Source organism: Gorilla gorilla, chromosome 10 (genome assembly GCF_029281585.2).
Source record: "Gorilla gorilla gorilla isolate KB3781 chromosome 10, NHGRI_mGorGor1-v2.1_pri, whole genome shotgun sequence".
NCBI classification, from domain to species: domain Eukaryota; kingdom Metazoa; phylum Chordata; class Mammalia; order Primates; family Hominidae; genus Gorilla; species Gorilla gorilla.
The window spans coordinates 140,360,968-140,387,290 of NC_073234.2; the positions used below are offsets into that span (position 1 = coordinate 140,360,968).

Sequence of the window (26,323 nt, forward strand, 5' to 3'; positions counted from 1 at the left end):
GCCTGGGCAACAGAGTGAGACCCTGTCTCAGAAAATAATAGTAATAATACCAGTCTGGCCAAGATGGTAAAACCTCATCTGTACTAAAAATACAAAAATTGGTTGGGTGTGGTGGTGCACACCTGTAACCCCAGCAACTTGGGAGGTTGAAGCATGAGAATCGCTGGAACCTGGGAGGTGGAGGTTGCAGTGAGCCGAGCCACTGCACTCCAGCCTAGGTGACAGAGCGAGATTCCGTGTCAAAAAAAAAAAAAAAATTAAAAAAAAATTTTAAATAATGTTTAATTAAAAATATAAATAAAAATTCTCTTCACATTCACTTGTTTCAGGGATGGCAATCCCACCCCCAGGAGAAGATCCTGGCTAACCTTGACCCATCACTGGCCATCCCATTCCCTTTGCCAGTAAATGGTTTAAGAACAAGCATCTGCTTGGTGTCTGGAAGCATGAGAGTGCTGTTACTTCAAACTTTCAATATTTTTCTAATTCATCATTTGAGGAAAGACAACTCTTGTTCTGAGAAAAAAAAATTTAATGATTGTTTTGGCCCAAAGGAAAAGCCAAAATTCTATTTTAATATGATATTAAAAGAAAAGAACCGGCTTGGCGTAGTGGCTCACACCTGTAATCCCAGCACTTTGGAAAGCCGAGGGGGGCGGATCACCTGAGGTCAGGAGTTCGAGACCAGCCTGACCAACATGGAGAAACCCCGTCTCTACTGAAAATACAAAATTTGCCAGGTGTGGTGGCACACGCCTGTAATCCCAGCTACTCGGGAGGCTGAGGTAGGAGAATAACTTGAACCCGGGAGGCAGAGGTTGTGGTGAGCAGAGATCATGCCACTGCACTCCAACCTGGGCAACAAGAGTGAAACTCTGTTTCATATATATATATACATACATACATACATACATATGCTAAAATTCCTGCAAAGTAACATTAACTTTGTGTTCATTGAGAGCAGAATGGCAATAACATCATCTGGAGGTTATGATGATGTCATCTGGGTGGGAGGTAAATTTTTTTTTCTCCTTACACTGGGCCCCACAGAAGGGGGTGAGGTTTGGCTCCACGTTTGGGGGATATAGCTAAGGAAGGATGTCAGCTCTGGGCCAAAGACAGGAATGACCTATCAGATCCCCCAGGGATCTGGAGCATTAATATCTGGAGCATTAATATCTGCGGCACACAATTGTGATTTCTCCGCGTTGCAATTTCCTTTCACTACCCCCATGTCTAGCTGTCCTAAGGAAAGAGCCAGATCCCTGAGGCAACCCAGAGAAGCCAAGTCTAAGATGTCAGAGGTCATGGGCAGAATCTCCCAAGGCAGCCAGCTGGCTGAGTGACAAATGACAACAAGCACAGATTTGTGGAGAGTGCAAGCATTCTTCAGAAACTCCCAAAAATACCAGTGAGGAGAAATTGGTAAGTGGACTTCCTCGAGGAGTCACACACAGTGCAGAACAGACCACTGTCCCACGCACTTGCAGGGACACGCTGGCCTCTAAACACTGGCCCAAACAGCGCTGAGTCACACTTGCCCCTCCCTCTTACCTACGGTCACTCCCCAGCCACAGTTGATGCTAACGAGCTTCGCCCTTCACTCCCGGGAGTTCGGCAGCTTTTGCACATTTTAAGATCACTTGAGAATTTATAAATATGCCCTGTTTTTCTATGACCATCACTATGGGAAGAGATGAATGTGTTCTAACCTGTTTCCCATCAAAACTTGTGTTCTAACCCCAAAAGGAAAAGCAGCAATAAAAACAACCAAAACATTTTTTAAAAATAGTTTCTATAGTTTCAAAAACAATAAAAAGAATAAGAGCCAAGCCTGGAGGTGCGCGCCTGTAGTCCCAGCTACTTAGGAGGCTGAGGCAAGAGGATGGCTTCAGTGGGGGAGGTTGAGGCTGCAGTGAGCTGTGATCACACCACTGCACTCCAGCCTGGGCGACAGAGGGAGACACCGTTTGTAAAAAAAAAAAAATTTTTTTTTTGAGATGGAGTCTCCCTCTGTCACCCAGGCTGGAGTGCAGTGGTGCAATCTCGGCTCACTGCAACCTCCGCCTCCTGAGTTCAAGCGTTTCTCCTGCCTCAACCTCCCGAGTAGCTGGGATTACAGGTGCATACCACCACGCCTGGCTAATTTTTGTTTTGTTTTGTTTTGTTTTGTTTGTTTTTTTGAGACGGAGTCTCTCTCTGTCTCCCAGGCTGGAGTGCAGTGGTGCAATCTCGGCTCACTGCAAGCTCCGCCTCCCAGGTTCACGCCATTCTCCTGCCTCAGCCTCCCAGGTAGCTGGGACTATAGGCGCCCGCCACCACACCCAGCTAATTTTTTTTTTTTTTTTTTTTTTTTTTTTTTTTGTATTTTTAGTAGAGACGGGGTTTCACCGTGTTAGCCAGGATGGTCTCAATCTCCTGAGCTCATGATCCGCCTGCCTTGGCCTCCCAAAGTGCTGGGATTACAGGCATGAGCCACCGCTCCCGGCCTCCTCCAGCCCCATCTCTTCACATGCTTTTCCCACCTCAGTTATGCTGGTCTCCTTTCTGTTCCTCAAATATGCCCAAGTCTTCCAGCCCCAGGGCCCCCGTGCTATTTCCTGCCTCTCCACCTTCTGCAAAGCTAAGGCCCATCTTCCAGGTCTCACATAAATACTGTCTTTCCCGAAAGCCTCATCCAACCACCCACAAGCAGGATCCCAAACTCCTCCCGTTCAACCTGACAGCCTCACATAGCTCCTGTCACCATGTGTAATTTTTGCTTACTAGCAAATCAAAGAACAGAAGCAAGCTGTTTGATTGTTTCTTTTTGTTTTGTTTTGTTTTTAGACAGAGTCTCACGAGCCTCCTTACAAAATAGAAAAGTCAATGGGATTTCAGGGAAAATGGATAATCTTCGTTGGGGGCAGTCAAGGAAGGCTTTGTGGAACCTTTGAATTAGATCTTGACATTATATCTTGACAGTACTTTGGATAAATACAAATAATGTTATTTTTTTCTTAAGACTCATGCAACCGCATCTGTGTAAATGAATCCGTACATAGTATTCATTCAAGTGTGAAATCAGACTTTGGGATGCTTTAAAATTTAACAATCAGGAACACTTACTCTATTTTATGGACTTAAATTTGTTGAGGTGGCAGGGAACAACTTGAGTGAAGGGTGGGACATGGCAGTGTGTATGTGGGGGAAAAAGGTGGCCAGCAGATAAGGGAAGCAGGGGACAGAGTATTTTGAGGGATTAGATCTGACCAGCTATAACAGGAAATAGAGGCTGTAGATTGAAGGATAGCTACAATGGATGTTATGGAGAAATTCCAACTGGGGTGGAAACATATAGCTGCAAAATTGGAAGAGCAGCTTATTCTAGGCAGAAAAGAAGAAAGTAAAAGGCATCTGAGGGGACAGTAAATTAATGCTTACTGATAAGTAAACAAGCCTCTGGAAGTAGAAAGGTAAAAGCATAAATTGCTTGGTCAACCACAACCGCTTGGGAGTGCTGTAGGCTTCATGACTAAACCAAAGTCTGTCCCTGAAGCTCCCTCTTCCGGCAGAAATAAACACTGCACACTAAGCTGGCTGACTCCTTTAATTAAAAGGTGCTTGCCAATCTCTAAACAGTATACCTGTATGGGAGTCATAATTGTAATATCTTGATGAGGATTTTGTTGTGCTTTCAGGCAAACCATAAAAGGAACACTAATTTAAATAAATACTAACAATGTTATTTTGTTCTTAAGATTCAGGCAACCACATCTATGTAAGTGAATCCTTACATGGTATTCATTCAAGTGTGAAACCAAACTTTGGGATGCTTTAAAATTTAACAATCAGGAACAAGACTCTGTTAAAAAAAAAAAAAAAAGAAATGTTAGAACTCTGTCAAACTATAAAAATATAAAGTGAAATAGCACAGTGCAGACAGACTGTACAGACCAGTGTGCTACCTTTCATGTAAAGGGGAATTACATATATTATATATATATTTTTTATTATTTGTGTATATACAGTACTCACTGTATATGCATAAAGTCTGCAAGTACATGCTGGGGTGAAGGGGTGGATGGGAGACAAGGATGGAAGTTTTTTTGTTGTTTTTTTTTTGGAGACCGAGTCTCGCTCTGTCACTCAGGCTGGAGGGCAGTGGCACCATCTCAGCTCACTGCAACCTCCACCTCCCAGGTTCAAGAGATTCTCCTGCCTCAGCCTCCCGAGTAGCTGGGACTACAGGCATGCATCACCACGCCCAGCTAATTTTTGTATTTTATTAGAGATGAGGTTTTGCCATATATATATCATTCATATATATATGAATATATATGAATTATATATATGAATATATATATGAATTATATATATGAATATATATATATGAATTATATATATGAATATATATGAATTATATATATGAATATATATGAATTATATATATGAATATATATATGAATTATATATATGAATATATATGAATTATACATATGAATATATATGAATTATATATATGAATATATATATGAATTATATATATGAATATATATATGAATTATATATATGAATATATATATGAATTATATATATGAATATATATATGAATATATATATATTGGCCAGGCTGGTCTCGAACTCCTGACCTCAGGTGATCTGCCCACCTCAGCCTCCCAAAGTGCTGGGATTACAGGTGTGAGTGGCCTGGAAGATTTTTTATTATATACTGTTTAAAAGTTTTTAAGTAGTTGAAACACATGAAGACATCACCTCAAAAAGTTATATTAACAATTCAAAAATATGCACATTAAGGATTAATTTTTTTGAAAAATTTAAAAATTGAGAAATATCATGGGACAGTAACACAGTAATCATGAAGAATTATAAAAATAAGTGCTGGCCGGGCGCAGTGGCTCAAGCCCATAATCCCAGCACTTTGGGAGGCCGAGGCGGGCAGATCACAAGGTCAGGAGATCAAGACCATCCTGGCTAACACAGCGAAACCCTGTCTCTACTAAAAATACAAAAAAAATTAGACGGGCTTTGTAGCGGGCGCCTGGAGTCCCAGCTACTCGGGAGACTGAGGCAGGAGAATGGTGTGAACCCGGGAGGTGGAGCTTGCAGTGAGCCGAGATCACGCCACTGCACTCCAGCATGGACAACAGAGCGAGACTCCGTCTCAAAAAAAATAAATAAATAAGTGCTAAGGCTGATTATTTTATTAGCCCTAAGAATCCAATTAAAATAGAAATCTTGTATTTATGCTATTCTTTCAAAATCTTTATGTAAAGCTTTTAATAGGATGTTATAAAAATAGATTTTGCTCCTTGTGTTCAAGTTTCTCCTCTTGAAATTGCACATTTTACATTTTTAAAAAAATTAAAATTAAAAAACAAAATGGTATGAGTGTTAATTTGGCAGTTCCGACTTTAGTAACCTATCTTACAGAAATATGAATAGACAAAATAAAGATGTGTGAGGATGTACTTTGCAGCAGCATTATAATAGCAAAAACCTGGAAACAAATATTGATGGACAGGTTAAGTAAATCATAGGGCATTCATACAATGGAATACCAGCAAAAATATTAAAAAGAATGAGGTAGATCTAGATATGCTAGTATGGAAAGATGTCCATAATTATCTAGTTCCCCACCTCAAAAAAAAAAAAAAAAACCTGAGAATCATTATACTGAGAATGGTCCAATTTGTGTCTGTATGTACATACATATGTACGTAACAAATATAGTATATTTTTACACAGGGGAAAAGTCCAAAAGAATATCAACCTGTAAAAAGTAGTTATCCCAGCTGGGCGCGGTTGCTCATGCCTGTAATCCCAGCACTTTGGGAGGCCGAGGCAGGCGGATCACAAGGTCAGGAGATCGAGACCATCCTGGCTAACACAGTGAAACCCCGTCTCTACTACAAATACAAAAAATTAGCCGGGTATGGCGACGTGCGCCTGTAGTCCCTGTTGTTGGGGAGGCTGAGGCAGGAGAATAGCGTGAACCGGGGAGGCGGAGCTTGCAGTGAGCCGAGATTGCGCCACTGCACTCCAGCCTGGGCGACACAGCGAGACTCCATCTCAAAAAGAAAAAGTAGTTAGTTATCCCTGGAAAGTAAAATTGAGTAGGAACTTAAATGGGTTACTATCACCTTTGACTTTATAAACCTGCACACAAACACACAAAATGTGTATGTATTTAATTACAAACAGTAAGAGACCTGGCATGGTGCCTCACACCTGTAATCTCAGCACTTTGGGAGGCAGAGGCAGGAGAATCACTTGAGGCCAGGAGTTTGAGACCAACCTATGCAACAAGCGAAATCCCCCCCCCCCACCCTTTTTTTTTTTCCTGAGACGGAGTCTTGCTCTTGTTGCCCAGGCTGAAATGCAGTGACACAATCTCGGCTCACTGCAACCTCCACATCCCGGGTTCCAGCGATTCTCCTGCCTCAGCCTTCCGAGTAGCTGGGATTACAGGCGACTGCCAACACACCCAGCTATTTTTTTGTATATTTTGTAGAGATGGGATTTTGCCATCCCTCCAACTCCTGACCTCAGGTGATCCGTCCACCTGGGCCTCCCAAAGTGCTGGGATTACAGGCGAGAGCCACCGCACCCGGCCTGAAATCCCCTATTTTTAAAAAAGGTGAATAAACGTATTTTTTTTTCTCTGGGAGTGACCATACGTGGAAATTTCACTTTCTACATCACTAATTTTATGAATGTGCTTATGTTGCTCTATACTGCTTTTCAAAACTTTTCTAGTACCTGTGCTTGTAATTCGGAATTTCTCACTGAACTTGATAGAAGCACTTTAGTTCAAGGGGCCAAGTGTTCTTCAGTGAGTTTTCAAGTGAGCATCCTCACCTCTACAACATTCACACAGCTTTATTAAATAGACTAATGTTCGCTCACACCAAGATCCTGCCGGCTCTGCACAACGCTGTTAACACCAATGTGACCCAGTTCCATCCCACATCTTCAACAGCTTTAGCAGCCATGGCCTTTCTTGTATTTGATGCAGCTTTGAAGTTTTCAAAAAGCAACTGACACAGATTTATCAACGTTACAATGCCTGACACCAAGTGTACATCTTTAAGACACTATTCAAGGTATTTTTACCTTACGCTAAGGTCATCCAGATTTTAATGGGAACTAAAATTACACAGAAAGTTGCATACTGACTGGAAGTGATCGCCTGTCTAGTAGTGGTTGAGTTTGTTGGGTTCTTGTAACGTTTCCTGATTCACATGCTCACTCGCATGGGAGGGTCATGGAAATTATACATTGGATGCACTCATAATGAAAACTCACAATGGATTTCCTTAAGATTTATGAATTTCTCAAATTTTAGTCCAGTAACCCTAACCCTAAAGCTAAAACTGGTTTAAGCCACCCTCAGTTGCTTTACAATTGCTAGGGACATGAAACTATTCCACAGCAGCTGTTCATGAATCCCCTAAAACTTTAGGCGAGAGAAGAGGGAGTGCTTCTCCTTGGGAAAAACATTCCAAGGCCTTTAATGGGCCTCTGGATGACTGCCTGGTGTCCACCCTTGTACTAAAGCAGTTTCCCTGCAACTTCCACCTTTGGCTCTAGTCGACATTAACACCTCACCAGGACCACTCGATTGGGCAAATGCTACTATACACTTGGACACATCCAGAGGTCAATTGTTTCCCCCACTGGTTAGGTTATGTGCCAATCCTCCACCTGTAGTCACATAAAATGTGACATTTTACCAGCAAGAATTGTTTCAAGAACGCAATTGTTTCAACGAATAGCTCACTCTCTAACCACTAATTCCTTTTCCACGCCTTGGTAGCTATGCCTTTTTTTACCTTCCACATCCTCTTAAAATTTGATCCCATGACTGTCTATGCAGCTCAATGTGCATTTATATAGACCTATGTACTTAAAGCATCCTTTCAGTTACCCCATCACTCCCACCTTTTAAAATTCCTCTTTCCTGGTGTTCCAGTAATTCTCCCATTCCGTTACCTTACGCATCACCCACAAACCAGTACTTTTAAAGTTAACTTATAAGCAAATCTACATATGCAAAATACTTCCATCTCCCAATAACTTTTTTTTTGAGTCTTGCTGTCACCCCAGCTGGAGTACAGTGGCAGTTATCTCAGATCACTGCAACCTCTGCTTCGTAGATTCAAGGGATTCTCCTGCCTCAGCCTCCCACGTAAGCTGGAATCACAGGCACTCACTGCCACACCTGCCTTTTTTGTATTTTCAGTAGACATAGGGTTTCACCACGTTGGCCAAGCTGATCTTGAAGCTGGCTTTTATTTGCACCCACCTTCTACAGTTCATACTGTATTAAGGCCACCCCTTTCACTGACATTTCACCGTTACCACAGGAACATTTGTAGACCGAAAACCTTGATCCCCTTCACCCAGTCTAATGCAAAATAAACTTTAAAAAAAAAAAAAAACACCAATTGGGAATGCAACAACTTTATTGAAAGGAAAGTGCAATGAAATTTGTTGAAACCTTGAAAGGGGAAACTTAGACACCCCCCCTCAAGCGCAGGACCAAGTGCAGAGTGGACTCTTTCTGGATGTTGTAGTCAGACAGGGTGCGTCCATCTTCCAGCTGTTTCCCAGCAAAGATTAACCTCTGCTGGTCAGGAGGGATGCCTTCCTTGTCTTGGATCTTTGCCTTGACATTCTCGATGGTGTCACTGGGCTCCACCTCGAGGGTGATGGTCTTGCCAGTCAGGGTCTTCACGAAGATCTGCATCCCACCTCTGAGACGGAGCACCAGGTGCAGGGTAGACTCTTTCTGGATGTTGTAGTCAGACAGGGTGCGTCCATCTTCCAGCTGCTTTCCGGCAAAGATCAACCTCTGCTGGTCAGGAGGGATGCCTTCCTTGTCTTGGATCTTTGCCTTGACGTTCTCGATGGTGTCACTGGGCTCCACCTCGAGGGTGATGGTCTTACCAGTCAGGGTCTTCACGAAGATCTGCATCCCACCTCTGAGACGGAGCACCAGGTGCAGGGTGGACTCTTTCTGGATGTTGTAGTCAGACAGGGTGCGCCCATCCTCCAGCTGCTTTCCGGCAAAGATCAACCTCTGCTGGTCAGGAGGGATGCCTTCCTTGTCTTGGATCTTTGCCTTGACATTCTCGATGGTGTCACTGGGCTCGACCTCAAGGGTGATGGTCTTACCAGTCAGGGTCTTCACGAAGATCTGCATCCCACCTCTGAGACGGAGCACCAGGTGCAGGGTGGACTCTTTCTGGATGTTGTAGTCAGACAGGGTGCGCCCATCTTCCAGCTGCTTTCCAGCAAAGATCAACCTCTGCTGGTCAGGAGGGATGCCTTCCTTGTCTTGGATCTTTGCTTTGACGTTCTCGATGGTGTCACTGGGCTCGACCTCGAGGGTGATGGTCTTACCAGTCAGGGTCTTCACGAAGATCTGCATCCCACCTCTGAGACGGAGCACCAGGTGCAGGGTGGACTCTTTCTGGATGTTGTAGTCAGACAGGGTGCGCCCATCTTCCAGCTGCTTTCCAGCAAAGATCAACCTCTGCTGGTCAGGAGGGATGCCTTCCTTGTCTTGGATCTTTGCCTTGACATTCTCGATGGTGTCACTGGGCTCGACCTCGAGGGTGATGGTCTTACCAGTCAGGGTCTTCACGAAGATCTGCATCCCACCTCTGAGACGGAGCACCAGGTGCAGGGTGGACTCTTTCTGGATGTTGTAGTCAGACAGGGTGCGCCCATCTTCCAGCTGCTTTCCGGCAAAGATCAACCTCTGCTGGTCAGGAGGGATGCCTTCCTTGTCTTGGATCTTTGCTTTAACGTTCTCGATGGTGTCACTGGGCTCGACCTCAAGGGTGATGGTCTTACCAGTCAGGGTCTTCACGAAGATCTGCATCCCACCTCTGAGACGGAGCACCAGGTGCAGGGTGGACTCTTTCTGGATGTTGTAGTCAGACAGGGTGCGCCCATCTTCCAGCTGCTTTCCAGCAAAGATCAACCTCTGCTGGTCAGGAGGGATGCCTTCCTTGTCTTGGATCTTTGCTTTGACGTTCTCGATGGTGTCACTGGGCTCGACCTCGAGGGTGATGGTCTTACCAGTCAGGGTCTTCACGAAGATCTGCATCCCACCTCTGAGACGGAGCACCAGGTGCAGGGTGGACTCTTTCTGGATGTTGTAGTCAGACAGGGTGCGCCCATCCTCCAGCTGCTTTCCGGCAAAGATCAACCTCTGCTGGTCAGGAGGGATGCCTTCCTTGTCTTGGATCTTTGCTTTGACGTTCTCGATGGTGTCACTGGGCTCGACCTCGAGGGTGATGGTCTTACCAGTCAGGGTCTTCACGAAGATCTGCATCCCACCTCTGAGACGGAGCACCAGGTGCAGGGTAGACTCTTTCTGGATGTTGTAATCAGACAGGGTGCGCCCATCTTCCAGCTGTTTTCCAGCAAAGATCAGCCTCTGCTGGTCAGGAGGGATGCCTTCCTTATCTTGGATCTTTGCCTTGACATTCTCGATGGTGTCACTGGGCTCGACCTCGAGGGTGATGGTCTTACCAGTCAGAGTCTTCACGAAGATCTGCATTGTCTAACAAAAAAGCCAAAAACGGCCAGAATTTAGCGGACAATTTACTAGTCTAACACTGAAAGTTACATATTGACCCAAATGATTACATTTTAAAAGGTGCCTAAAAAACTTCACAAAATACACTCGCCAACCCCGAGCGCATAGTTCAAAACCGAAGCTTCAGCTACTTCAGAAGATAGGTACATAAAACCGACCAAAGAAACTGACGCCTCACTTATCCCTCCCCTCACCAGAGGTCCGGCGCCTGTCGATTCAGGAGAGCCTACCCTAGGCCCCAACCCTGCGTCCTGCGACGGAGAAAAGCCTACCGCACACCTACCGGCAGGTGGCCCCACCCTGCATTATAAGCCAACAGAACGGGTGACGTCACGACACGACGACGGCGCGCGCTCCCAAAGGTACGGGTGCACTGCCCAACGGCACCGCCATAACTGCCGCCCCCGCAACAGACGACAAACCGAGTTCTCCAGTCAGTGACAAACTTCACGTCAGGGTCCCCAGATGGTGCCCCAGCCCATCTCACCCGAATAAGAGCTTTCCCGCATTAGCGAAGGCCTCAAGGCCTTGGGTTCTTGCCGCCCACCATGCCCCCCACCTTGTTTCAACGACCTCACAGCCCGCCTCACAAGCGTCTTCCATTCAAGACTCGGGAACAGCCGCCATTTTGCTGCCCTCCCCCCAACCCCCAGCTCAGGGCCACCTTGCTCGCGGACCCAGACTACAGCCCTTGGCGGTCTCTCCACACGCCTCCGTCCCACCGAGCGGCCCGGCGGCCACGAAAGCCCCGGCCAGCCCAGCAGCCCGCTACTCACCAAGTGGCGATCACAGCGATCCACAAACAACAACTACCGCCCAAATCCCGGCTGCGACGGAACTAGCTGCGCCACACCCGGCGCATCCTTATATAGTCATCGGCGTTCACCGCCCCACGGAGATCCCTCCGCAGAATCGCCGAGAAGGGACTACTTTTCCTCGCCTGTTCCGCTCTCTGGAAAGAAAACCAGTGCCCTAGAGTCACCCAAGTCCCGTCCTAAAATGTCCTTCTGCTGATACTGGGGTTCTAAGGCCGAGTCTTATGAGCAGCGGGCCGCCGTCCTGAGCGTCCGGGCGGAAGGATCAGGACGCTCGCTGCGCCCTTCGCAGTGACGCGGCCGCGCTCGGCGTGAGGAGGGGGGCGCCCGCGGGAGGCGCCAAAACCCGGCGCGGAGTCCGCTGCACCCGGAGCGGGTGGGCGGCCCGCGTTCCTTAGCCGCGGCCCCGCGGCCCCTCCCCTCAGCCCCCGCGGTCCCCTCGGGTCGCGAACCCCGCGTTCGGCGGACGTGGGGCACGGACCGAGCGCCTTCTGCAGAGTCGGGGTCTCCCTCCCCTCCCTCCTGACCCGCCCTGGCCCACCCTGCGAGATGGACGGGTCTTTATTTTTGGGTCACATTTGAGGTAATGACGGGGCTTCCTTTGCTCAGCCCGCTTCAACCTCCCTGAGCCTCCCAGGCCGGTCGCGGGGGGCTCCCGGGGCCGCGCCCATCCCCCGCTGCGGGCCGCGGGACAAGGACAATGACTCGGCAGATCTCAGGGCGGGCGTGGCCCTAAAGCTGGGGAACGCTCGAGAACTTTCCAGGGGAGACACTGCAGAGGAGCTGGGCGTCCAGGTTAAATTTGGAAAAAAGAGGCGGAAACCCCACACAGTTTTATTTTAGCTGGAACCCAAGGCTGAGCGAACGACATCCTTCTAGACTGTTCTTTCACCTTCCTGTACATTCTGAGGGCCAGGTATGGAAATGTCCTACTTGATGCCAACAGGGAGGCATGGAAATTTCTCTGGTTTCAATGGGTACGATTATTGTAAGCAGGATCCATTCAATAATCGGACCCATTTAAACCGGAGATTTTAAAAGACAGGAATAGAATCCCAGCCCTATTTCAGTGCAGGGTAGGGTGTCAAATATGAAATGTAATTCTACAGGGCAATTCTATTTTGATAAAAGTGGGGAGAAAAGCATCACCAGCCAGCTTTTTAAATTTTTACCACAACCTATTTTGTGATCCCTACGTGTCATTTCTTCAGTATATTTTAAAAATGTTTTAAAATATACGAACATGGTGAGATTTTTAAAATGTGTCTTTTTAAAGTGTACAGTGAAAAGTCTCCCTCATGCCCTCAATTTCCCAGCCACTGTTCCTTCTGGACTCTTCTACAAATAGTCCCTGTTTCTACAAATGTATTGGAGGTAGGGAGGCTATTTTGATTTCTACCCTTGAAAGCTTCAAAAAAAGAGAAAAAGAGGCCACCAACTGAAAAATATTTTGCCATTAGGAAAAGGCTGCATTCTTGTTTTAAGTTATGAACATTACATTATTTAAACGGCACACTTAAAATATGCATCAAAGCAAAATGAACCTGCTATATATTTTCCATGGTAACCCATGTTTGTGTGTATTTATGAAAATCCAAGATCTGTGCATTGTTCAAAACAGACTTTGACATCTCTAATTTTTAACATTTTAAAGAGAATGAATTCATGTGTTACCGGGAAATTAAAACGAATAATAAAAGTGTCATTTTCCAGGATTGGCAGGATACCCCAGTGATTTCCAATACACATTTCTGCAAAGTTTTTGTTTTTTGTTTTTCCCCTAGATTTCGGGAAGGAGTTTTGAAGGGATTAAAAAGCTGAGATTCTTTCTGAGGTGACCAGGCCTGGCTTTCAACCACGCCCTGGTTGCTTTTGGCTGTTACTCTGCTGCAAGCCTCGTGATTCATGTTGTTTAAAGGCTGAGTCACCAGCTTTGTGACATAGCTTTTTTCAGAGTCCAAAAGGTACAGAGAAAAAACAGCCCTGACTGCAGAGGCAGGGGAGGGAGAGGAGGACAGGAGGAGGAAAAAGGAAGAAGAGGGGATGAGGGTAGGGTGGGTAATGGGCCAAAGGTTAGCTGCAAAGAGAAACCAATGTTGTCTCTAGCAGAAAAAAATTATTGAAAACACCCCAGCATTCCCTGACTTAAATGGTTATTGAAGCAAACAGAAATAAACCTTTCTCCAAAGTCACTGAGGTGACAGGGAAGGGAAAAGAAAATGGCCTCCCAAAACGCAGGTGTCTGATGTTTCTCTACAACAATGGTTCTCAACAAGGAGTGATTTGCTCTTTCAGGGGACATTTGGCAATATCTGGAGATATTCTTGGTTATCCCAACTCAGGGGAGGTTAGGGGGTGCTACTACTAATACTAGCACTGTTGGTAGACACCAGGGACGCCATTGAACATTCTATGAGGGACAGTCCCCCACAACAAAGAATTATCAGACCCAACATATTAATAGTGCTGAAATTAAGAAACCCTGTCCTACAAAGGATTTTTGTTGTTGCAACAACTGCTTTTCTATTTTCCGAAAGGGTTCCCAAAGTCTGAATGTCCCACTTGGACTCAGGAGTCAGGTATCAAGTCACGCTCTTAAAACCTAAACCCTGCTGACCTAGAATGCGATGTGCTAGAATGTGCAAGAATCGGGATGAGTCACTGGATCCGTTTTCAGTTCGTTCCACCCACAGATCCGTCCTTTGCAGGCGCCCCAGAAAACATTGCTTCAGAGCTGGCACCAATGGAGAGGGGACAGAGGCCCAGCAACAGGGCGGGATTGGCAGGCGGAAGGGAGCATGTGATGAGCTGAGCTCACAAAGGGCCGGGGTGCTGGGCTGCAGCTGGGGAGGGCGGGGGTGGATCAGCGCCTGCTCCTTCGCCTTCGTTTTTCCCCTCCCCCTAAGGATTCAGTTCCCCCTTCTGAAATTCACCACCTTGTATGTGACTTAATCCAGCCCCATGAAACTGTCTGAGAGCATGAGTGAGGGTCAACAAACTTGTTTCCCCCAAGAAAAAGGGTGGAATCAGAGAGGTGGTGGGAAGGGTTTGCCTTGCTTTGTCATCGCTTATATAACCATAAAAGGTTGTCAAGGACGCCTGCAGGTTAGAGGCCTGGCAAACAGGAAATAAAAAAAAAAAACCTAGGGAATGTGTTCTTCTTCCTGTTTCTGCTTGTGCTGTATAACTGTGTGGTGGAACACAAACCGCTCCAGCTTAAAAATAACCCATTCATCTCAGCAGTCAAAACCGGACTTAGCTAGTCTCCAAATTTGCCTACTTTAGGAACATTAGGAAGTTATTTAACCTATTTGGGCTTTGTTTGTGTCGCTGTTTGGTTTTGTCTTAAAATTGTGGTAAAATACATATAAAATTTACCATTCTTAAGTGTACATTTCTGTAGCATGACATACATTCAGTATTGTGCATCAGCCATCACCACCAAGCCATTTCTGGAGCTCTTTTCGTCTTGCAAAACAAACTCTGTCCCCATGAAAAACTAACTCCCCATTTCTCCCTCCCACCAGCCCCTGGCATCCACCATTCTACATTCTGTCTCTATGAATTTGATAACTCGTGTGACCTCATATAATAAGCTTTGTTTAAGGGTAAAATAAAATTTAATAGTTGAAAAAGCACTTTTTTCAAAGAGTATTTCTAGGAAGCTCCAATTCCTAACACCAACCTTTAACAATAACAACTCCCTGCGGTATTTTTTTTCCCTTGTCATGCACTAGTAGAAATATTTGGCTTTGTTTCTTTGTTTTTTGAAACAGTATCTCGCTCTGTCATGCAGTGGTATGATCACGGCTCACTCTGCAGCCTGGATGTTCCGGCTCAGGTGATCCTCCCACCTCAGCCTTCTGTGTAGGTAGGACTACAGGTATGCGCCACCACACCTAATTTTTGCATTTTTTGTAGAGAGGAGGGTTTCGCACTTTGGGAGGCTGAGGCCGGTGGATCACCTGAGGTCAGGTGTTCGAGACCAACCTGTCCAACATGCTGAAACTCCATCTCTACTAAAAATACAAAAGTTATCAGGTGTGGTAGCTCACGCCTGTAATCCCAGCTACTCCAGAGGCTGAGGCAGGAGAATCACTTGAGCCCTGAAGGCAGAGGTTGCAGTGAGTCGAGATCGTGCCACTGCACTCCAACCTGGGTGACAATGAGACTCTCCAAAAAATAAAATAAGAGATGGGGGTTTCACCATGTTGCCCAGGCTGGTCTTGAACTCCTGGGCTCAAGTGATCCTCCTGCCCTGGCCTCCCACAGGGCTGGGAATACAGACGTGAGCTAATGTGCCTGGCTGAAATATTTAATTATAAGGTACAAAGTAATGTCATATAAGTGTGGGGTCATAGTAAGAAATAAAAAATAAAAATAAAAAATATTGAAAAAAATAGCCAGGCATGGTGGCCTACACGTGTAATCCCAGCATTTTGGGAGGCCAACGTGAGAGGGTCACTTCAGCCCAGGAGTTAAACACCAGCCTGAGCTACATGGTGAAACCCTGTCTCTACCAAAATAAACAAAAATTAGCCAGGCGGTGGTGCGTGCCTGTAGTTCCAGCTGCTCAGGAGGATGAGGTGGGAGGATCACTTGAGCCCAGGAGTTTGAGGCTGCAGTGAGCTGTGATTGCACTACAGCACTCCAGCCTGGGCAACAGAAACAGACCCTGTCTCAAGCAAAATAAATAAATAAATAAACAAACAAAAGAAGAAACAAAGTAAAACAGAAGTGAAACTGCCTTTGCAAAAGTCATAACAGAAAATTATTACAGTGAAAGAGATCTGACCTCACTGACTCCATCTTGCGTCTAACCTCCAAACTGTCTTTGTTCATTCCTAGGTGTAGGCTGCACTGACTTTGGAGGAGCTTAGTTTATAGTTTAATTTTGAAACAAAGGTGATAACAGCCTTTTCCTAAAACAAGCCACCTTCCTGCCTGCGCACTAGACTGCTTTGCAGGACTAACAAATTGGCCACAAGATTACAAATTATGGTTTAGGAGTCACGCAGCTGGAGACTGCAAGATTCTGTCCATGCTGAAATTGCTCCTGAGGATAACATCACTATTGTAAAACCTAAGACCAGTGCTTGAGATATTTTGCATACTCTGCACTCAGTGGGCCAACTGACACCACCCAGATTGATAAACTGGCTCATCTGGTCTTGTGGCCCCCACCTAGGAACTGACTCAGGGCAAAGGGACAGCTTCGACTCCTTGTGATTTCATCTCCGACCCAACCAATCAGTACTCCCGATTTCCCGACCTCCCTACACACCAAATTATCCTTCAAAACTCCAGTCCCTGAGTTTTCAGGGAGACTGATTTGAGTAATAGTAAAACTCCCGTCTCCCACACTGCCAGCTGTGTGTGAATTAAACGTTCTCTATTATGGCAGGGCGAGGTGGCTTGCGCCTGTAATCCCAGCACTTCGGGAGGCTGAGGTGGGCGGATCACAGTTTCCGTCTTAATAAATGGGCTCTGTCTAGGCAGCGGGCAAGGAGAAACTGTTGGGCAGTTACAGAAGCATGTAAGTTTTGTGTTAGGCCTGATGACTTCAGAAATTATCTCCAACGATTTTCCCCTAAAACCTTGTTGACATTTAGGGAGAAATAACCTTTCCTGAAGCTCATTAGAAACAAGCTGTCACCAATGCGTCACCACCTAACTGGTGAGTCAGTTCGCAAGTTTCAGTTTCCTCATCTCAAAAATGAAAGCTCTAGATCTAGGATTAGACGCTTTTACCATTTAAAACATGAAGTCAAGTCAAATGAAAGAAAGGGGCTGACAGGTGAGGAATTCATTATAATTGCAAAGAACTGTACCACAGAATGCAGCTGAATCCCTTCTTTCATTCTTATTATTATTTAGAGAGCTGGGAACTGGTTAAACTTTAAAAAATATAATTTATTTTTATGTATTTATTTTTGCCTAAAGATCATTCATGCAAGTAAATGAATCTCCCCTCCCCTCCCCTTCCCCTTTCCCTTCCCCTTCCCCTTCCCCTTCCTTTCCTTTCCTTTCCGAGCCAAGGTCTCCCTTTGTTGCCCAGGCTGCTTTCAAACTCCTGGCCTCAAGCAATTCTCCTGCCTCATGCCTCCCAAAGTGCTGGGATTACAGGCCTGAGCCACCATCTTTTGCTTTCAGTGATAAAATACAGAAACACAGTGGAGGTGAAAGCAACTCCATCTTGGTTGCTAATCCACCAAGATAACTTCTGATTAATGCCTCTTCCAGGAAGGTCTCTAAGATTTCTACTTTACTGTTACCATAAATTCTGCCCTTAGATCAGAACAACCTAGATCATAAATCCTTCCCTTATGCGGATTCACATAACATTCTTGCCTTGCTTGAGGGGTCAACTTTAATTGTCCTACATATTCCTTCCCTATGGTATAGAAGCCCTGGGTCGGGGGTTATGGCGCAGCAAACCTTATATCCTCTGATGACCACCCTGAGACTATGGCTTCTGTTGGTAAGTCCCTAATAAATGTTTTTTCCTGAGAAACTGGGTTTGTCAACCCCTTTCTTTGGCCTCTCAGCTCCCTTGCCCTTTGGGGTAGGTTTGCATAGGCCTGCTCACCCCGGAACACAGTGTATGAATATAAATGTAAATTGCACTTGCATTACAGCCGTGGAGACGTGTTGCTGAGGAAGCAGAGAGCAAAGCCCCGCTGGGATGCGAGTTTGCTTTTGGGTTCCTCCCATGCAAATGAGGTGGTTCGTGGCAGTGCAGAGGAGGAGTGAGATGGCAAACAGGGGGGCCCAGACCTTCCAGCAACTTACACACTTGCCCCCTGATGGCCAAGAATGCGTCAACAGCCCTCGAGGCCAGTGCAGTACAATCACAGTGGCACGAGATGTGGTGTACACTCCCCAAATGATCGTCCTGCTCACTTTTGCTGTGGTTTCAGTCATCGAGTCAGGTTTTGCCTTAACACTTTTCTGCTGATTACTCCCATCAGCCTCTTCTAACTCATGTGCATTTGAAACATTAGAGATTTCAGAATGGGAAGATCACACCTGGTGTGAAAATCTAAGCTCCAAGTAGTGCCTGGAATCACAATACTTATGATAATCACATCCATGGCACTTCAATGATAAAGAACCACGGACCAAAACGAATACAGAAATCAACAAAACTGCAATGGAGATGCCGGGGATCGAACCCGGGGCCTCATACATGCAAAGCATGCGCTCTACCACTGAGCTACATCCCCCTCCCTTTCTTGCGCTTGCTTTTGGAAGTCCTTGCTGTACTCTATTCTTAAAGGTGTTTTTCCTGTTTCCACGTGTTTCATTTTTATTTTTGGTTTTTATTATTGTTTGGACACATAACAATTGTGCACATTTATGAGGTGTGGTGTGATGTTGTGATCTATGTACACAATTTGTAATGTTCAAATCAGGGCAATGACCACATCCATCCCTTCAAACATGTATCATTTCTCTGTGCTGTGAGACATTAAAAATCCACGCTTCCAGCTATTTGAAAACGTACAATAAGTTGTTGTATTCACCCTATAGGGACACTGGAACTTATTCCTCCTATTCAGCTGTACTTTTGTATCCAGTAACCCCCCTTTGGCTATCCCACCTCCCCCCACCTTCACTACCTGCAGTAACCACTATTCTCTCTGTGAGACCAACTATTTCAGCTTCCGCATGTGAGTGAGATCATGCAGTATTTATCTTTCTGTGCCCGGTTTATTTCACTTTATGTAATGTCGCCCAAACTTAGCCATGTTTTTATTTTTGTTTCGTAGAGGAAAAATGACAGGATTTCATTTTGTTTTGCATTTTTTTAAGGTCGGATAGTATTCTATTGCGTATGTACACATTTTCTCTATCCATGTATCTGTTGACGGACATATCTAGGCACTTATGAATAAAGCTGCAATACACACGGGAGTGCGAGAGGCTTTTAGTTTTTGGTTGGTTGGTTTGTTTTGAGACAGAGTTTTGCTCTGTCGCCCAGGCTGGAGTGCAGTGGCATGATCTGGGCTCACTGCAACCTCTGCCTCCTGGGTTCAAGTGATTCTCCCGCCTCAGCTTCCCGAGTAGCTGGGACTACAGGCGTGCACCACCACACCTGCTAATTTCTGTATTTTCAGTAGAGATGGGGGGGTGGGGGGGGGTTTCAGCATGTTGGCCAGGCTGGTCTCGAACTCTTGACCTCAGGTGATCCACCTGCCTCGGCCTCCCAAAGTGCTGGGATTACAGGCGTGAGCCACTGCGCCCAGCCAAGGATATTTTCTAAATTAAACTTTTGTGTGTTTAAGTGAGTGTTAGAGTTTAGCAAAACCACCACAACAACAAAAAATTGTTTTATGTTTCCCAAGTAGGTTAGCTCTTCATAACCTTGCAACTAAAATTCTAGCGGATACCAGAACCAAGGAACAAATGTAAACTGACTCATTCTTAAATGTTCCTCTTCACAGACAGAAGAGAAGGAAAATCGAGTTTCTTTCCAATAAATAAGGGCATTGGCTTGATTGTACCTTCACCCAGAAACCTCTGATTTCTCATCCTTTAAAACCATACCAACCTTCAGTGACTTTGAGGTTTGCATATTAGCTGGAAGACCTTTTTTCCTCCCAAAAGAACTATTATGGCCCTGCGCCATGGCTCATGCCTGTAATCCCAGCACTTTGAGAGGTAGAGGTCGGCGGATCACTTGAAGCCAAGAGTTTGAGACCAGCCTGGCCAACATGGCGTGAACCCCGTCTCTACCAAAAATACAAAAAATTAGCCGGATGTGGTGGCGAGCGCTTGTAGTCCCAGCTACTCGGGAGGCTAAGGCCAGAGGATTTTTGGAGCCCAGGAGGTAGTGGTTGCAGTAAGCCAAGATCACCCCACAGCACTCCAGCCTGGGAGACAGAGGGAGACCACATCTAAAAAAAAAAAAAAAAAAAAAAAAATCCGTCTGAATATAAAAATCAGCAAACTGAAAAGAAACAGATCCACTTCCCAGAATGAGGGCTTTGGCTTGGAGGAAGGAGTCTCTTTACAATTGCCCACCGAAAAGAGCCATTCTTTTTGTTTGTTTGTTTGTTTGTTTTTTTGAGACCGAGTCTCGCTATGTCGCCCAGGCTAGAGTGCAGTGGCGGGATCTTGGCTCACTGCAGCCACCGCGTCCCGGGTTCAAATGATTCTCCTGCCTCAGGCTCCTGAGTAGCTGGGATTACAGGCGTGCACCACTACGCCCAGCTAATTTTTGTATTTTTAGTAGAGACGGGGTTTCACCATGTTGGTCAAGCTAGTCTCAAACTCCTGACCTCGTGATCCGCCCCCTGCCCCCCCCCGCCCGCCCCCACCCCAAGCCTCCCAAAGTGCTGGGATTACAGGCGTGAGTCACCGTGCCCGGCCCTAAGAGCCATTCTTTAACTGTGAATTTGCATCTCTCTTCCAGAGGGTTTCTTAAGCACACCAGGGGAGAGAAGTCACAATGTTTGGTGTCCTTCAGGTCATCAAAAAGCTGTTCCTTGGGGAAAGAATGGGTGAGAAGCTAGGAGAGGGCGGAAAACTGAAGGCTATACCTCTTTCCATCAGCCTTGAGATTTCTTGGCTGGAAATAGACACTTATTGTGATAAGGAAAGCTTGCATCAAAAATGTCCTGCCACCTCGTTCTCCACAGTTCCCTGACAGCTGTTGGCACTTGAAACTCTTCCTAGCCAAAGACCATGCAAAACTGTCAGAAAAGTTAGTAGCCTGGGGGCGAGAAGTGCTGGACACAGCAGCTGTGATTGCATCACCTAACCTCTGGGCCTCATCTGTGAAAGAGATTTCAGTGTACCTACCTCATCTGGTTGTTGTGACAATTTAATGAGTTACACATAAAATATGTATAATAGTGCCTGGTAGAAAGCACAGGCTCTGGGCTGGGTGCAGTGGCTCAGGTCCATAATCCCAGTGCTTTAGGAGGCCAAGGTGGGAGGATTGCTTGAGCCCAGGCGTTCAAGACCTGCCTGGGAAACACAGTGAGACACCCCACCCCACCCCCACTCAGGAGGCTGAGGCAGGAGGATCTCTTGAGTCTGGGAGGTCAAGACTGCAGTGAGCTGAGATTGTACCACTGCACTCCAGCCTGGGCGAAAGAGCAAGACCCTCTCTCAAAATTAAATAAATAAATAAGGGCAGGTGCACTGGCTCGCAGCTGTAATCCCTGCACTTTGGAAGGCCGAGATGGGTGGATCACCTGAAGTCAGGGGTTCAAGACCACCCTGGCCAACATGAGGAAACCCCGTCTCTATTAAAAATACAAAAAATTAGCTGGTCATGGTGGCACGGGTCTGTAATCCCAGCTACTCAGGAGACTGAGGCAGGAGAATCACTTGAACCCAGGAGGCGGAGGTTGCAGTTAGCCGAGATTGCACCACTGCACTCCAGCCTAGGCAACAAGAGCAAAACTCCGTCTCAAATAAATAAATAAATAAATAAATAGAAGGCAGGAACTGTGAAATGTGGGTCTGGCTTTTATAAATGTGTTATTATCATAGGACTCTGCTGGAGGGCAGTTGCCTCTTCTATTCAGCCTGGCGTGATGCTTTGCTGACCCGTTTTGGAGAGATGGGGGAGAGCAGGAGGGCAGTGGGGAGATGAGGAATAGGGACCACCGTGTAAACCATCCTCTGACCTCATTTCCCCAGCCTAAGTGGGAGCCACGGGAGAGAGACCCTGGCAGCAGAAGAGCAGGATGGCGCCATAGGTGGCATCATTTTGGATGTGGTTGAGGAGCAAGCCCACGGGTTGTTCTCAGTCCGCAAGTGCCCCTGCTTCCTCTTGTGCCCACCCACCTGGCTGCCAGAAGGCACTGCTCAAACAAACCTGAATGTTTCTCTCTGCATGAAACTCTCAGAATCAAACCCATACCTCCTGCCCTCCATATCCCTTCAAGGTACGATGTAATCCGGCCTCTGAGGGCTGCTCTGACTTCACCTCCTTCTGCCCCACTCCTCCGTCCTCCCTCTCCTCTTCCATGGGTGCTTCTGTCACACCAGCTTCCTCACTGTTTCTTCCCAGTTCAGGGCCTTTGCACTTGCTGTTCCCTCTGCCTAGAATGCTGTTCCCAGTTCTTTTTTTTTTTTTTTTTTTTTGAGACAGAGTTTTGCTCTTGTTGCCCAGGCTGGAGTGCAATGGCGCGATCTCGGCTCACTGCAACCTCTGCCTCCTGGGTTCAAGTGATTCTCCTGCCTCAGCCTCCTAAGTAGCTGGGATTACAGGCATGTGCCATCACATCCAACTAATTTTGTATTTTTTAGTAGAGACGGTGTTTCTCCATGTTGGTCAGGCTGGTCTCAAACTCTGCCTCTCAAAGTGCTGGGATTGCAGGCGTGAGCCACCGTGCCCGGCCTCCAGCTCTTCTTATGGTTGGCTCTTTCTCATTTTCCTGGTCCTGGTTCAAATGCCACCACTGCAGAAAGGCCTCCCTGACCACCTCTCTAAAGGGGCCTGTGAATCCCACTCACTCCCTATCCCATACCTCTGGTTTGCCTGGTTTTTCTTCATGGCATTTACCCATTTTATCCTATTTTTTCAATGCCAGGTCCTTCACTAGGTGGTAATCTCAACAGGGCAGCACCTTCTCTGTTTTGCTGCCTAGAACCGTGCCTGGCACATAATAGGTACTCAGTAAATATTTGTAAAATGAATATGGAAAGTTAACAAAAGATAAGCGTCTGGGAAAGGTGATAGCTGTATTCAGGAAGCTGAGTCTGCAACTGCCTAAAGACAAGAAAACGTCTCAAATCTATCAACATTTTCCAAGGGCCCTCCCTCGGGGCTGGAGCAAATCTTAAGACGGAAGCAGAAGGAGCAGTTCCTGGCCTCGGAAGCTGATAATCTTATTCTGAGAAACCATTACATAAACCAAACAGTTTGCAGGAGGGGTGCAAGAAATGGATGAACATGGCCAGACACGGTGGCTCAGGCCTGTAATCCCAGCACTTTGGGAGGCCGAGGCAGGAGGATCACCAGAGGTCAGGAGTTCGAGACCAGCCTGGCCAAAACGGTGAAACCCCATCTCTACCAAATATACAAAAATTAGCTGGGCCTGGTGGCGCGTGCCTGTAATCCCAGCTACTCGGGAGGCTGAGGAAGGAGAATCGCTTGAACCCAGGAGGTGGAGGTTGCAGTGAGCTGAGATCACACAACTGCACTCCAGCCTGGTGACAGAGCAAAACTCCGACTTAAAAAAAGAAAGAAAGAAATGGTCTCTAGGCCGGGCGAAATGGCTCACGCCTGTAATACCAGCACTTTGGGAGGCCGAGGCGGGCAGATCACAAGGTCAGGAGTTCGAGACCAGCCTGGCCAACATGGTGAAACCCCGTCTCTACTAAAAATATAAAAATTACTCGGCGGTGGTGGTGGACGCTTGTAGTCCCAGCTGCTTGGGAGGCTGAGGCGGGAGAATCGCTTGAACCCGGAAGGCGGAGGTTACAGTGAGCTGAGATCGGGCCACTGCACTCCAGCCTGGGAGACAGAGCGAGACTCTGTCTCAGAAAAAAAAAAAAAAAAAAAGAAATGGTCTCAAAAAAAAAAGAAGGAAATGGATGAACACTTCCACATGCGAGCACTGCCTTTTTCTTGCTGTCCTGTAGCTGTGTGACACGCAGCGAGGCCAGAGACAACCACAGAACCAGAGTCCCGTTTACCTGCCGGGTTTATTCTTCATAGGAAGAGTAAGGAAAAACACGGAAGAATGGTAAAAATACACTTGGTCTCCCCGTCGGGGAATCGAACCCCGGTCTCCCGCGTGACAGGCGGGGATACTCACCACTATACTAACGAGGACCGCCCATGATGTGAGTCCTTCAAATGACTGCCTTAAGGTAAATGTAGCTTTCCCTAAACACCTTCCAAAGAATTAAATATCTTGTATTTCCCACAAAACAACAGGTCCGACTTGACTTCATGCCATTTTAAGGCGATCGTTTCCTGCTCAGTCTTTGATTTTGCCACGAGAGTTCAGAAAGCAGACGTTAAAAAACAGAAAGCAAAAATGAACAAACAGGCATCAACAACTGTGCATTTGAGACATGAAGGAGGTGGAGACGGGAAAAACTTGACCCCCCAATCGCAGAGTGGCGGGGGAGTTTCCTTTCCCTCTGGCTCCTCGCGGACACTGCTCGGGGCTTTCTTAAATATAGAAAGTAAAAGCCTTTGATCAACTGGAAGGAATCGGCTTCGTCTATGCACCTCCTTTTTCCCCCCAGGGGGAAGGAAAAAGAAGAGCTGCCGAAACCCGGGATCGAACCAGGGACCTTTAGATCTTCAGTCTAACGCTCTCCCAACTGAGCTATTTCGGCAACCGTTGTAGGCTAGATGCTCTTTTATCCTCCTGGTGGTTTTGCCGCCCCGGGTCTTTGACACAGACGCTGGGAATGCAGGTTCAGCAGGGACTGCGTGCGGTGGCCTGTTCGTCTGTCAAGGCCACGACTTCTGAGAAGCCTTCTCTGATCACATCTCCCGCCATGGCCCAGCCCTTACTATTTATTGTTAACTTTATCATTTTCCTTGTCTGTCTCCCCAGCAAGCATGACAAACACAAGACGAGCAGGAACCTTGTCTACCTCGGGCACCGCTGTGTCCCTCAGTACCTAGAACAGTGCCTAGCACATTGTGGGGGCTTGACAAATATTTGTTGACTGATTGACTGACTGACTGACTACATGAATGAATGCATGCGTGAATGAATGAATCCCACCTGGTTCAGAGCTCGGGTTTCTCAAGCCCCCTTCTCCGCGCAAAGGAAAAAGGTCATCCCCTGGGCGCAGCTCCGCAAGCAGCGCGAGGCGTGGCAAGGATGTTGACCTCGCCAGGGCCTACGGGAGGACGCGTCGGCCGGAACGCAGCGTTCCTCGGGCAGGGAGTGACTCAGATCCGGCCTCCGAGTGTGGCCTCCATGCTTGTGAGCACCTGCTCAGCTTCCAAGCGGGAAGACGTCAACAGGTTGGCATCCAGACTGGGCTCTTCGCTTTGGGAAGTGGGCGGTTGGACGGTGCGGGTGTTGTCCGGGAGAGAATCAGGAAGTGCCTCATGACCTGAAGTCATTCAAGAAGCATTCGCCGAGCACCTAATAATCGTCTGACCCATCAACAAATACAATTAACAGGCCAGGTGCGGGGGCTCAAGCTAGTAATCCCAGAGCTTTGGGAGGCCCAGGTGAAAGCAGACTCGCTTGTGGGTAGGAATTCGAGACCAGTCTGGGCAAAATAGTGAGCTCCCTATCTTATTAAAAAAAAAAAAAGCCAAATACAACAACAAAATAAGTCCACATAATAGTAAATGCTAAGAAAAATAAAATACCTGCACTGTGGGGGCAGCAAGAGAAGGGAAGATCTGAGAAGACCAGAAGACTGAAGAGCCACGGGAAGACCTGGAGGAAGAGCATCACAGACGGAGGGAACAGCTAGTACAAAGGTCCTGAGGTTGAAACCAGGTTGGCTTGTCAGAGGGACAGAAAGAAGTCATGATGGAAGAGGTGGAGGGGAAGAGGAGTGAGGGGAGGGGGCAAAGTCTGAATGTGGGGCGGAGACCAGATCTCGCCATCTTTGGAGGCCTAGGAGATGAGCCTGGGTGCCCTGGATCTTGGAAAGCCATGGGGGAGTGAGATGATTTCCATCTGCAAAGTCACCCCGGCTGCTGGGTGGAGAATGGACTGGCCAGCCAGAGTGGAAGCAGGAAGTCCAGCGAGGAGGCAGTTGGAGGTGTTGATGAAGGGACGAATTTGAGACTGGCTTCAGAAGGAGGGTGGGAGGACTTGTTGATGGATTTCATATAGGAAAGGGGAAAGAAAGGGGGGTGAAGGATGACACCCAGCGGCTGTCTGGGCTACTGGATGGATGGTGATGCTCTTGCCCGAGGGCAGGTGCCTCAGAGTGAGTA

At 46.8% G+C, this 26,323-nt stretch overlaps 2 protein-coding genes and 3 non-coding genes across 12 annotated transcripts in view; all 5 read right to left on the reverse strand.

Annotated features, from left to right (window-relative positions):
* SCARB1 (scavenger receptor class B member 1) overlaps window positions 1-3,845 on the reverse strand; it is a 131,862-nt gene extending 128,017 nt beyond the window's left edge. For all 5 annotated transcript variants that reach the window (XM_063694466.1, XM_063694465.1, XM_063694467.1 and 2 more), the window contains exon 1: window positions 3,777-3,845. The gene's annotated coding sequence lies outside the window, so the exon portion shown is untranslated. The remainder of the gene's footprint in view (window positions 1-3,776) is intronic.
* Window positions 3,846-8,450: 4,605 nt separating this feature from the next.
* Window positions 8,451-12,086, reverse strand: UBC (ubiquitin C). Of its 4 annotated transcripts, XM_019037947.4 has the most exons (3): window positions 11,972-12,086; window positions 11,392-11,567; window positions 8,451-10,579 (listed from the first exon to the last, which is right to left on the reverse strand). In XM_019037947.4, the coding sequence occupies exon 3, from the start codon at window positions 10,574-10,576 to the stop codon at window positions 8,519-8,521; it is 2,058 nt and encodes a 685-aa protein (XP_018893492.2). In that variant the 5' UTR covers window positions 10,577-10,579; window positions 11,392-11,567; window positions 11,972-12,086; the 3' UTR covers window positions 8,451-8,518. The 4 variants fall into 4 exon arrangements, with proteins under 4 accessions (XP_018893492.2, XP_063550540.1, XP_030872412.1 ...); XM_063694470.1 differs by having other exon boundaries at window positions 8,451-10,355; window positions 11,392-12,051; XM_031016552.3 differs by lacking the exon at window positions 11,972-12,086 and having other exon boundaries at window positions 11,392-11,842.
* A 6,498-nt stretch (window positions 12,087-18,584) lies between these two features.
* TRNAA-UGC (transfer RNA alanine (anticodon UGC)) lies at window positions 18,585-18,656 on the reverse strand. Its single transcript has one exon. It is a non-coding gene; the product is annotated as a tRNA-Ala (tRNA).
* Window positions 18,657-24,157: 5,501 nt separating this feature from the next.
* Window positions 24,158-24,229, reverse strand: TRNAD-GUC (transfer RNA aspartic acid (anticodon GUC)). Its single transcript has one exon. It is a non-coding gene; the product is annotated as a tRNA-Asp (tRNA).
* A 442-nt stretch (window positions 24,230-24,671) lies between these two features.
* On the reverse strand, window positions 24,672-24,744 carry TRNAF-GAA (transfer RNA phenylalanine (anticodon GAA)). Its single transcript has one exon. It is a non-coding gene; the product is annotated as a tRNA-Phe (tRNA).
* Window positions 24,745-26,323: the final 1,579 nt, after the last annotated feature.